General features: G+C 59.0%; 1 protein-coding gene across 7 annotated transcripts in view; it reads right to left on the bottom strand.

The window, feature by feature from the left end:
- Positions 1 to 12,144, bottom strand: part of MVB12B (multivesicular body subunit 12B) — a 242,513-nt gene that overhangs the window by 52,313 nt on the left and 178,056 nt on the right. For 3 of the 7 annotated variants that reach the window (XM_078327399.1, XM_035257730.3, XM_078327398.1), the window contains exon 10: positions 379 to 4,265. The exons of the other annotated variants lie outside the window; for them this stretch is intronic. In XM_078327399.1, coding sequence (XP_078183525.1) covers positions 4,179 to 4,265 — 87 coding nt within the window. In that variant the 3' untranslated portion in view covers positions 379 to 4,178. Of the gene's footprint in view, positions 1 to 378; positions 4,266 to 12,144 lie in introns of those variants that run through there. 7 annotated transcript variants of the gene reach the window in all.

The raw sequence follows: 12,144 nt of genomic DNA, 5'->3' as shown, positions 1-12,144 counted from the left end.
TGGAGAGATCTCTCACAAGCAGACAAGCAGTTGGGACAGGACTGAAACCACTTAGACTGAGGCAGGCTGTGCGCCCCCAGACAAGGGCGCAGGACGTGAAAAGGCACCAAGCGCCCCTGGCCTTTCCCCTGGCCTTTTCCGGCCACCTCGCAGGAACCACACCTGCCTTCACAGCAACTGGGCTTTCTCCTTCCAGGAACACCCAAGGGCTGCCACCAGAGAATGTCGAGGTTTCCTGCATCCCCCAGAACCCCACTGACTTATAAGCAGGTCATCTCAACAGGGGCAAAGAAGCCCAGGTGGTGACAAGCACTGGGGGCTTGCCCTGAGAGACTGACCTCTGCTGGCTTCAGACACCATGACAGCAAACTGGGGAAAGAGGTTAAAACAAATGTTTATTTAACAAATTATATTAAGGATACAGACAGTCACACAGTGGACTTCCCTTGCCAAGTACAAGAGTCACCTTGAATAAATACGCAGCGGGACGCCATCCCTAAGGCCTTGTCCCGGCCCGACACAGTCACACAGCAGCTGCACGGCCTGGGCTGGGAGAACAAAGCCGCCTCTGGTGGTGATCCCCAGACATGTGCTCAGAGTGGCTGGAGGAGGCCAGGCTGCCCTGAGGGCACCAGTGGGCTCAGGGGTGAGTGCCTGGCATGGCCTCCAGGGGCAAGGCAGGCCATGAACCGAGTTCATGAGCTCAGCTGCTGCAAGGCTCAGGGCTGCTTCCTCAAGGCCCCCCTTCGCCTTCATCCTCGGGCCCACCCCATTCTCCTGGAAGCTGCAGGCTGGGAGTCCCCACAGATGCCTGCAGGCTCTGGAGGGCCCTGGTCTGGGTGGAGGGGTCTGGGCGGGCCACTCCTGATGGTGCTCAGTGCCCACTGCACAGTGGCCTGGTGACTGGCGGGGCCCAGTGGCGGCCGGGAAGTCCGCGATAGGACTGGAAACAGAAAGGGCAGCCCTGACCTGGGCTTGTGACTGTAGAGCTTGCCGGGGGCCAGGGGCCTACCCTTGCCTCTTAGCAGCCTGGTGCCACAGTCGAGTCTCGGCCTCTTCAACTCTAACAAGGAGCAAAGAACATCTACTTCAAGGTCACTCTGTTTTTAGGGGGAACGAAAGGAGAAATGTGCTTGGAGAGTCTCACACAGCGAGTCCATCTTGTCCTCCCACCCACCTGCTGAATGGCAGAGGGGACACCAGCCAGTGCAGGCTCCTCCCTGCAAGATGAGGGTGGCCACCAGGTGACAAGGGCCAGAGGGCCAGCAAGGGTCTAATCTGCAATTCCTCTACGTTACCCCACTGGGGTCTCATCTCCCCAAGTGGTGGAGGGTGTGGCTGGCATTTGTTCTTGGACTTGTTTGGGATGGGAAGAAAGGCCTTCATTATAAATTTGCAAGGGAGCCTGCAGCAAAGCACCCGCTCCTTATCACCTTTGTGCCATTTCTAAGGCCTTTGGAAAGATATTTCAACTTTCCAGAGAGAAAGGGGAGGCGGTGGGGACAGTGTGCTCTGGTTGGCTGTTCTGGAGGGACAGAGGCTGCCAGCAGGGACAGCATAGTGGGAAGGGCTGTGGGAGGGGGCCTGAGGGACGAAGCCAAGACCCTTCACATTTCCAAGGGAACGCTTGTTCTTGCCTCCCACGGTGGCCAGAGGGCTTGTGGAGAGAAGCACTCTCCCAAAAGACAGAAAACCTCAGTCATTCCTAGGTTTGAGCCGGAGATCCACGCCTCATTCTCTCGAATAAGCCCCACTCGGGTGAGATTGCATGCGCGCGCGCGCACACACACACACACACACACACACACACACACACACAGAGGCATACGCTTGTCCTCAATTGCCTCTCAGAAGGCAAGAAATGGAGGGTTAGGAGCAGCCTAAAACCTACCACAGACACCAACTCGTCCTTAACACTGTCACTGCTTAATTATCTTAAGCTGCCATTTACTACAACGTTCACAGTCATTTACTCTTATGCAAAGTCCGTAATACTATGGAGAAGATGGCTCCAGCTCGCCTGAGTCCACGTGGTTTGTGCTCTTCCTGGTGGCCCTGTGCATTCAGCAGGAGGGCATGTGGGGGTACCTCGCCAGGGCCCCAGCTCGAGAGGGGCCTGCAGGGCATAAGTGGGGCTGTGGGAGCCCCTTCCTCGCCTGCAGCTGCCCTCACAGCTTATTCTGCATCCTTGCAGACGGGGCTCTCATACCACCGCCTCTGAGCCTCCAAGGGTCCAGCAGAGCTGCCACAGGCCTCTTCTCAGTCATGGGAGTGGAGTGAAGGGCTCTGTCATTACCTGTTAGAGGCAATCTCACAACCAGGGCAGAGAGGTTGAAGGACAAAGCTCACAAGCCCTAACGAAGTTGGCAGAGGTGGCCAGAGTTCTGCCCTCTGTCCTCCTGCCACGAGTAGCCATTGCTGTGGGCTTTGTCACATGGGCCAACACCCGTGAGACCACAGCAGACACCGGTACTCTGGACAACAAAGGGCTCTCCAGAACCACACTGGCTTCTGTGAACGGGGCACTGGCCACCAGCCTGGCAGCTCCCTCCCCACTCAGCATCAGTGTCATGATGAGGTCCTGCTGCTGTGCCACCCAGGAGGCCTGAGAAGGCCACCCCCAGAAGGGGCATCCTCGGGTCTTGGGGAAGTTGGGGAGAAGTGGCTGCTTCCCTAATCCACAGAAATCAAGAGGTATCCGAGTGAAGATGGGGCTGGCAGAGGAGAAAGATAGGCCCACACAAGGGCAGGGAGCCTGGAGACGGAGGGCCTGGTGCAGGGGCATGAGGTATTCCGGCCCCACCCGCCTCTTGGCCAGCTGTGCTGTCCGGTGCTACCTCCTGTTCCTCTGGGCCTCAGCTGGCATCACTGTGAGCTACCCAGGGCCTGCAGTGGGAGAGGCTGTCCCTGCTGAGGCAGTGGCTTCTACAGACCCCGATACTGCAGCCTCCAACCACAGCACCAAGCCCCCATGCCTAAGAGCCAACTCTTGGGGACCCAAAGATGTCAGGTCCCCATACTCTGAGGAATCAGGACACAGCCCTATGCCTGACACTGCAGAGTGAGGCAGCCCTTCAGGTGAGGGTCGGCAGCCACCACTGCTTGGGCAAATGCACCTAGGGCTGAACTTGCGGCCAGCCCTGTGAGGACACCAGCACCAGTGGGCACTGAGGAGAAATGCCAGTTTTGGCCCAAATTTGGTGACCTGGGTCAGAGGGACCTTTCAGAATGACCTGTTCCTGTTAGCAGATGCCGTCAAGACACCTGACTCTGAGAGGGGCTGGGTGCCCGCATGCCGGTATCCTTCCAGGGCCAGCATGTCTCAGAGGCATCCCTGTGGTCCCTGGGTCTGGGCACGGGGCTGAGGCACCTGGAGCTGTGGCTGGAATGTGGTTGTTGCACAGATGAGCCCTTGGGGAAGGCACACTGTGGCTGAGCACAGCATCCTGGTGGTGGATCCAAGCAGGGCCGTTAACTGGCCTCCTCCCCAGAAAGTGACAACCTCTCCACCGGGGGCAGGGGTGCTGCTCCCCGACCTCCAGGTGAGTGGGTGACAAGTCCATGAGATGTCCGAAGGGCGGGGTCCACTGTGGGGCCACTGGTTTCTTCCTCCCATGCCTTCTCAGGGCTGCTGTGAGATCCTGCAGAGAGGACCTGCTCTTGGCAGCCCTGGCCAGGAGGATCAGCAAGCCCCGGAGAGTCCTGGGCAAAGCTGCGAGCCCCCAGGGTCTTCCAGCCAAGGGGCTCAACAGCTGGTTCAGTGGGGTCTGGCCTGGTAGGTGACAGGCAGGAGAGGAGGGAGCCGATGGGCATCACAGGGCGGCCGGCACAAGTGCCCGGGGCCCTCAGGGTGACTCCTTGGTGAGTGAGGTTTTTGTAGGACAAGTGGTCATCACACAGACACGTTAGGAGCTGCTGGTCACTACAGCACACACAGATTAGTCGTGGTTATAAACAACGTCCCCAGGGAGGCTGGGGTGTCGGTCAGGCAAGCTGTGGACAGGACGTGCCCACTCAGCTGCCCAGTCTCCCGGCCAGCCCTGCTGGGGCATCGTGGGAGGGCGGGCTGGCAAAGGCGGCGGAGGGGGGGGGCGAGGGTGGCGAGCAGGGCGGCCCGCAGCCCTGGCCCCATCAGTAGTCTGGGCGGTGGTCTTCTCCTGCAGGTGGCCGCTGGCGCCTCAGGACTGTGGGATCTGCTGACACCTGGTGGGGCTGGGTGGGAGCCTGGCAGCTGCGCTCTGCTCTGTGCGGAAGCTGTACTCATACTGCAGGGGTGGGTGAGGACAGAGAGAGAGTCAGTCCATGGGGCACCAGGAAACCCTTCCATGGCCTCAGACCAAGAGCAGGCAGAGGCCTGGGCCTCCTCGAGGGGCATCCTGACATAGTACAGCTGGCCAGGCCGGTGTCAGCCGGAGCCTGCCCTCTGCTGGCCCTCATGGGCCCCTGAGCTGTGCCCGTGAACTATGCACATGGCATGTGTATGCAGGCCAGCCTTTTGGGGTAACAGGCTCCTGTAGGGATGACTGGTACCCTCCACAGCCCCCACCTGCTCCCTGCAAGGCCAGGCCTGGCGCCAGCAATGCGAAAAGCCACAGTGCCACCCGTCCACTGGGCCTGTGCTGAGTGTCATGGCCTCCCGCCCAGCAGGACAGTCCTCATACCCCCACTGGTGAGGGCAGATTCTTGGCTCAACCCCAAACCTGGCTGGGGCCAGCCTCAGCCACCAGGCTCTGGCGACCCCTGATATGCTGGCTCTGCCAAAGCAAGGACCAATACCAGGTCAGGGACAGGAGAAGGGCCTCCACGGTTGTCCCTGGCACCGTCCACACCTTCCCCATCCCTTCCTTACCCCCACTGAGGACTCCCCCACAGGCCACAGCGGGACCTTCCTCCTGGCTCAGCGCTGCTGCTGCCCTGTCTGGGAGCCCGGCCGGGCAGGGGTTAGCCCTCATGCTGGAGACCCCAGCTTCCCTAACCGCCCTGGCTCGTCGAAACAAGTTCCAAGTCTGATGGAGATTTAGAGAAGGGGTAAGTACCTCTGATGCGGCCAGGGGTACCTATAGTTCACTTGGAGGCTAGGTGAGGTCTCAGTGCCCAAACATAAGGCAGGGCACATGGGCAGAGAGGGCAAGGGGCACCCTAGTTGCAGGGATGGGCTGGCAGCTGCCTGGCTGGGCACAGGTGTAAGGTGCTGGGGCTGGGTGGGGTGTGGGGAATGGCCTGGAACCCTATGCCAAGGCAGCCTCATGGTCACGCGGATTTTAGGAAGCAGGACCTTAGATTAGATCCATGGTTGTCAAGCATTTTTAATATTAAAATGGTTTGAGCAGAAGAACTGCCATGAGAATGGCTCCACTGCAGAGATGGAAGTGGAGCAGCCCTATAGCGGCTGACCATGAGCTGCAGCCCCTTGGGAGACACCTGTGGCAGGGCAGACCAGGAAGGGAAGCTGCCAGGAACACAGCGGGGGTCACAGCGCTCCAGCAGGAGGCTGAGCACTGCGCCCAGCCCCAGGGAGGGCCCTGGGGTGCCCATACCCTGCCCACCAGGCACCCAGCCTTCCAGGCCTGGCCAGCCCTCCCTGCTGCCCAGAGTGAGCTGCCCACATCAAGGAGCCCTCCCGAGGGCCATGATAAATGAGGAGGGCCGCAGGGCTGAGCCTTCAGGGGCAGAGCGGGGCCTAAAAGCCATCCAACCGTGAAGGGGCATGGGAGGCCTTTTTTCCCTTAAAGTGGAAAACTGGTGGGGAGGCTGTGGCAGCCAGCAAGCTACAGCCCAGCACTGTGTCCACGGCCACGGACTAGCATCACGTCCATGGCCATAGCACAGCACTGTGTCCACGGCTGCCCCTGCTCCATGGTCCCCAGGCTGACCCGGGACAGATGGACAGAACCAGGTCTCAGCCAGAGCTGACCAGGGACAGAGCTGGTTCTGTCCCCGTGTGCACGGTAGGCTGAGCAGACGTGTGGCCCTTGAGCCAAAGGGAGGCCTGTTCACAGCATCTGCTGCCTGGCAAGGTGGAGAGGGAAGGGCCCAAGACTGCAGGGTGACTCAGGCAGTCTCCTCTCCTCTCCTGTCATCCGTGCACTCACTTCTCAGGTGGGGTGATGCGCTCACATCCAGGCCTGCCCTGAGGATGGAATAAGCGACGACGGCTCAGGGCCCGCCACGCCCTGGCCCTGAGCAAGTGCTCACTGAACATCTGGCTGCTCCCGATAACCCACGACGCAGCCCCCTCTGCCCTCACTTTCCTGCTCCCGAACGACCAGGCACAGGTCGCGGTCAGGAGGCTGAGAGGCGCCGTGACAAAGGCTGGGAGGACACTGCCACCTGGTGGCCGCCTGGGCACATGCACGGCAGGGAACAGCGGCAAATTCATTTCCTGGTTGGCTTCATCGGCCCCCACTGACATCCGTCCTGCCCTCGGATCCCAGGGTAGCAGAGGAGAGGTGTGGGCACGCTAGCACAGCCCAGTACAAAGGCCACCTCCGAGAGCACAAGCACGGGGTGTGGGGACCACAGAGGATGGCAAGGAGGGCCTGGCGGGGGGGGGGGGTGGATGGGGGTAGTCACATCTTGAAAGCAGATCCCGGGCCCGACTGGGGAAGGGCATTGACAGCACCTAGAGCAGTAGGTGCCAAGATGCAGAGGAGGGCACCATGGGCAGACGCCTGTGGGGACAGAGGGGCTGAGGGCCTATCACATGGTTAGGGCATCAGCCCCAGATAGGGAGAGGACATGCAGCAGGCTTTTCAACCCAGAACACACACCAATCCCCTGAGGTCCCGGTCAAATGCAGATTCTGACTGGGTAGGTCTGGGACCAGGCCTGATAATCTGCATTTCAAGTAGCTCCCAGGTAACCCCATGCTGCTGGTCTGGGAACCAGTTTAGACAATTCTATGACCCAATCACTGGGACCTGGGAATGGGCGTGGACCTGGATGAGCTGAGAGAGAAGGGCCAGAGACCACGTGATATGCTGAGAGGGGCTGAGGAAGGTCTGGCGGAGGGGTAAGAACATGGCATGCAAGAGCTCCACTTCGGATGCTCCAAGGCCATGCCACGGAGATGCCTGCAGAGGCGAAGCGACTCTCAGATGACAGAAGGGGAAAGCCCAAAGCCAGGCTCCTGCAGGGCCGTGGAGGGGCTGAGGCATCCAGCCGTGCCCGTCTGCCCCTTTAGTAGGCCTTGCTGTACCTGCTGGGCCGGGCTCCTGGGGGTGGCAGGGAGTGCCGAGGGCTGGCTGGTCACTGAGAGCAGGTGAAAGGCGGCTGCAGCCTCAGCCCGAGTGTCCATAGCCAGAGGGCCCAGGCCTGGAGGTGGCTTTCTGGATGGGGATCGGGGGAGCAGGACACTTCCACATCTGTGTGAGCAACTGGCTGATCAGGCAGAGGCGCAGTCCTGGGGCCCCTGTGCGCTGTCTGTCCCAGTCTCTGTGGCCAGGAGTGGGGTCAGGGTCGTGGGGAGGGCATGGCTGCGCCCTCCGGGCTGGGCTGAGTTCCCGTCTCCGGGCCCGCGGGTTGGGGGAGGGTGGGAAGGCGCCTCTTCCTGTTTGCACCGCGCCGGTGACCGCGAGGGCGCACAGATTGCGCCTCCACCCTCTCTCCCTCGGGATTTTTTTTCCCTTTTTAGGTTATCTTGGCTGGAGAAAAGCGCCACCCACCCCCCTTCTTGTTTTCCCTAACTCCCCAAATGAAATTTCAACATATGTCCCGCGACATAATCCCCTCTGGCTGCGGCCGCCTTCCCGCAGACGCGGTCCCTGCCTGCTCCTCCCGCCGTGTTTACCCAGGAGACGGGCCGCTTCTGGAAGCCCTTTCACTCCCTTGGGCAAACAGCGAGTACCTTTGAAGGTGGATTTGGGCCCGGATCTGTTTACTCAAGACATTAGTCTCCTGCATAAGGAAAACCTGCATTCGCGAACAAACAGCAAATCCTTTTTGAATTAAAAAAAAATTTCAATTAAAAAGCATTTGGTCCGCACAGCCCGGTCCAGCTGCACAGCGCGGGGGCCGCACCCTCTGGTGGGCACAGGCCGCCACTGCAGCAGCTCTGCAGCCCCTGCCTGCGGCCTCTCCCGGGAAAGAGATGTCACTGTCAGGGGCTCTGCCAGGGGTCCGGGAGACCCTGCCACTGACAGCAGCAGATGTCTCAGGCCATGGTGCGAGAGTCTCAGCTTCTAAAATCCTTTTCTCACAGTGAGGCCAGTGTCCTGCGGTAGGAGGTGCTGACTGCAGCTTCCAGCAGCAGCTGGGAGGCAAAGTCACTTCAGCCCAGCTTTGGGCAAAGAGGTGGTGACAGAACCTACTGGTCTACTCACAACCAGGACCATTCCTGTGAAAGGCCTTGAGAGTGGAAAGGATTAGCCCTGTTTATGCATCAGAATCAAAGGCTTTAACCACAGTGATGGGCCCCAGCCGGGGTTGTTGGGAGTGGTCCTGGCTTAACCAGCTGGGGGACAACAGTTTTTGAAAACACTCAGGTGATTTAAGTATTAACTGCACTCCTCACCACATAGGGGAAGGCAAGTGCACTGCCCTTCCCCTCCTCCCTCCTCCCCTCACCAGGTCCCATAATGAGCACTCCAGATGAAAAGGGAAGTAAGGGGCTGTTCCCAGCACCCAAGGAGGAAACTGAAGCCCAAGAAAGGACCTGACTTCCTGAGGCTCCAGAGTCAGCTGGGCAGTGCTGGACCAGGCCTGGGCCCAGAGAGGTGCAGGGGGCAGGTGCTGTGCTGCCTGGGAAACCTGCATTAGGGTAGGCGTCAGCACCCACCTCTCCTGCAGCACGACTCCTGCATGGGAGCCAGACAGACAGATGTGAGCTGATGAGCTCACGGGTGAATCATGGCGGGGCCTGGAAAGGTGTAGTCCAGAGGGCAGGGGCCGGGGCCAGGCCAGGTGAGGGCTGGCGGAAGGGAACTAAAGGGGCCAAGGCTGGGCCAATGAGAAGAGTCTGGTGCAAGGGTGGCCAGACACCGATGGGTGGGCTTGGGCTGGCGGAGGGGCCTGGCTCTAGCACAGGCGGGAAGAGGTGGGGAGGTTCTGCATGCAGCCCCACCTGTCTGCTGCTCCACCCCCGCCCCTCCTCCACTCAGCGCTCCAGTCACTCCCCCATCTCAGGCATTCCTATGGCCTTGGCCACAGTCCTGGCTCTCCTCTGTTTGTAAAATCCTAAAGCCTCAGCTTCCTCACGCGAGGGGTTCCATGTGCTCATCTGTTTCCTGAAGATGAGGAATGCAGGCCTGGCTTCTGACACGCTGCAGGAGGAGGGAAGCGGGAGCCAACACAGTGCCCATGTCACGTGGTGAGGCCTGAGGCACTGCATTCCCTCCTCCAAGGGGTGAGGGTGGGCCACCTGCTGATTTCTAAGCCAGATTCCGGGGTTCCTCTCCAGGCAGTTCAGTGGGTGTGGGCATTCTGACAAGGACCCCAGTGACTCTGAGCAGCTGTCCAGTTTGGAAACCCTGAACATTCCAGCAGCTGTGGGGCAGGCTGAGGCCACAGAGGGGACAGCACTGGCCTGGGGCCACCTGACACTCTGTGGCCTGAGCCTTCCCGTTTTCTCCATGGAGTCCCTGCTTCCTACTTGAGCCATGGTTCTAGAGACACTGGAGAGGCTGTATACATGGCAGGAAGCCCCAGCTCCAGACAGCATGAGAAAGTGCTTCACCCAGAAGAAGCTCGTTCAGCACAGGTGGGCCTCGGGGGTCTGGGGAAGCCAGGACGCCTCCTTCATGCCCTGGAGATGAGGCAGATTCCTTGTTCAATGCTCTTTTTTAGAGTTAGGCTGTGCAGCTGGGCCCAGAGCTCAGGGCTATGACCCTGTGGTCAGGAGTGGGGAGCTGGGTAGTCTGGCAGGACAAAACCCCCTTTCCACTACTGGGGAGTGAGCCAAGGCCCCACGAGGCTGCCCCACCCGACCAAGGCCATGGGGTCAGGACATAGCTGGGAGACGCCTTCAATGACCACACTGTGGGCATGGACAGAGGGGTGGGTGAGGGCTCCTGCAGACCCTTCTGGAAGCCACTTCTGTTCTCCTAGTGGTCCGCTAGATAGTTCATGAGCTCTAACCTGAGAGCAGCCACCCAGGAGCAGGGAGCCCCAGATCCAGCTGGGGGGGGGGGGTCTCATCCTAACCCAAGGGGTGGAGTAAGGGCCCCACTCCCTTGTGAGTGCCTGAGACTGGAGGGGAGTTTAGCCCCTGCTCCTCACAGCCAAGAGCTCCAGGAGCAGAAGCCTGTGAGTCTGGGCACTGCTGTGTCCTCACCGCCCAGCAAAGCACCCAGCCCAGGTCACTGAAGAAATGCATGACCGTTGGCCACTCCAGCCCCTTCCTCTCTGCTAGGCCGCATCCAAGGCATTCTGTCAATCCTCACCAGCACCCAGACCTTCCCGTCTCCTGCTCCAAGCCTGAGTCTCCCCCTGGGCAATGACAATGCTGAGGGTCTGTCTCTGACCCTAGGCTGCCTGTCCCCTGGGCTCAGGGCCAAGAGAGTGCCCTCACCTTCAGGGCACCCTAGCTCACAAGCACCTTCCACCCAGGATCTGGCCTGCATCTAGGAGCAGGGCAAGTGACTCCCAGCTCCCACCCTGACAGAGCCCCGAGCTCTGCATCCTGCAGTGATGTCTGAATGGCCTCTGCAGAGCTCCTTCCCTGTGTGGCTCCCCCTCCTCTCCCAGCCAGTTCAGTTACAAACACTCTTCCTCCCTTGAGTGGCAAAGCCCAACTTGTCCTTAAGGACCACTTGCTCTGGGAAGCATGCTCCCTTCCCCTGGGGAGAAGGGATCACAACAGCACTCTCTATACCCTCCTCACACTCAGGCCAGCTAGGGAGTCCCAGCTGCAGCTCCAGAGCCCGGTGAAGATCATGGCCTAGAATGAATGCAGGAATGAGTGGACAGTGGGTGGGTAGGGTGGAAGGGTGAGTGGGTGGGTGGATGGATAGGTGGGTGAATGGATGAATGGGTGGATGGGTATAGATGGATGGGTAGATAAGTAGGTGGCTGGGCAGGTGGGTGAGTGGATGGGTTAATATGTGGGTGGATGGGTGCGTGGATGGGGGATGGATATGGATGGCTGATGGATAGGTAGGTGGCTGGTGAGTGGGTGGGCTAATATGTGGATGAGTGTATGGGTAGATGGATGTGTGGGTGGGTGAGTGGACAGACAAGTGTTTGGTGAGTGAAGCGACACATCAGGCTCTGGGCATAGCTCAGTGTAAAGGAGAGAAAGCAGCTAGTTTAGAGGCTGAATTCTTGGGCAGGTAGAAGGTCATCCTGATTTCTAGTCCTTGTGGCAGCAGCACTGTGCCACCACAGCCCTGGGTCCTCTGGGCATGACTGTGTGATAGCCCATCCTGTGGTACAGTAACTCATGCACATCAAGTACCAAGTCCACAGCCTGTCCACAGCAGCACACCATGCCTGTGGATGATGAAACGGAGTCTAAGTCTAGTGATTTGTGCCTGTTTCTCTATGGAGTGTGGGAGCTGCTGGTTCACACAGTGCTGGCCTGTGTGGTGTTTCACAACAGTCATAAACATTGAAAAGTGGAGAGTCTTTGCATGAGATGTCAATAATTATCTAGATGTTATTGGAAAAAAAAAAGAGATACGACAATTCCAGACCATCATTCTGGAAAGAAGGAGGTGGCCTTCTTTCCAGAGGCCTGAGCGCTCTAGTTTGCCACAGTTGCCAGCATTCCCTCCACAGTGCCTAGCTGGGAAGAGTGTCCACTGCCATCTCACCACCCTGTGTCTTGTGTGTATGCATGTGTAGGATGATGGCGGCAGAGCAAGCGAGAAAGCGAAATGTTTCTCGTACCCGTGACTATTAAAAGTAGAAAACTGAAAGAGAAAACTATGTATTTTTTTTTAAAAAGGGAGACAGCACATTTTGTGGTGGAAATGAAGACGGCTGCATGATGAACAAAGATGAAAACATGCCTCGCTCTCCCCAACCCCTCACCCCCTGTGGCACCTGTGTGTCCAGCTGCGCTGCTCTGGGCGGTGCTCTGGGTGGGGCTGTGCACTGTCAGATGCTCTGGCCACTGAATAAATGCTATTTCTCTCTTACTTTTTCAATTTCCCCCCTTTTCCCTTCATCCATCCATCCATCAATCAATCATTATTTTTTTGAGAC

Source organism: Callithrix jacchus, chromosome 1 (genome assembly GCF_049354715.1).
Source record: "Callithrix jacchus isolate 240 chromosome 1, calJac240_pri, whole genome shotgun sequence".
NCBI lineage: Eukaryota > Metazoa > Chordata > Mammalia > Primates > Cebidae > Callithrix > Callithrix jacchus.
Note: the sequence above shows the minus strand (reverse complement) of the source record. Positions and strands in the feature narration are given on the sequence as shown.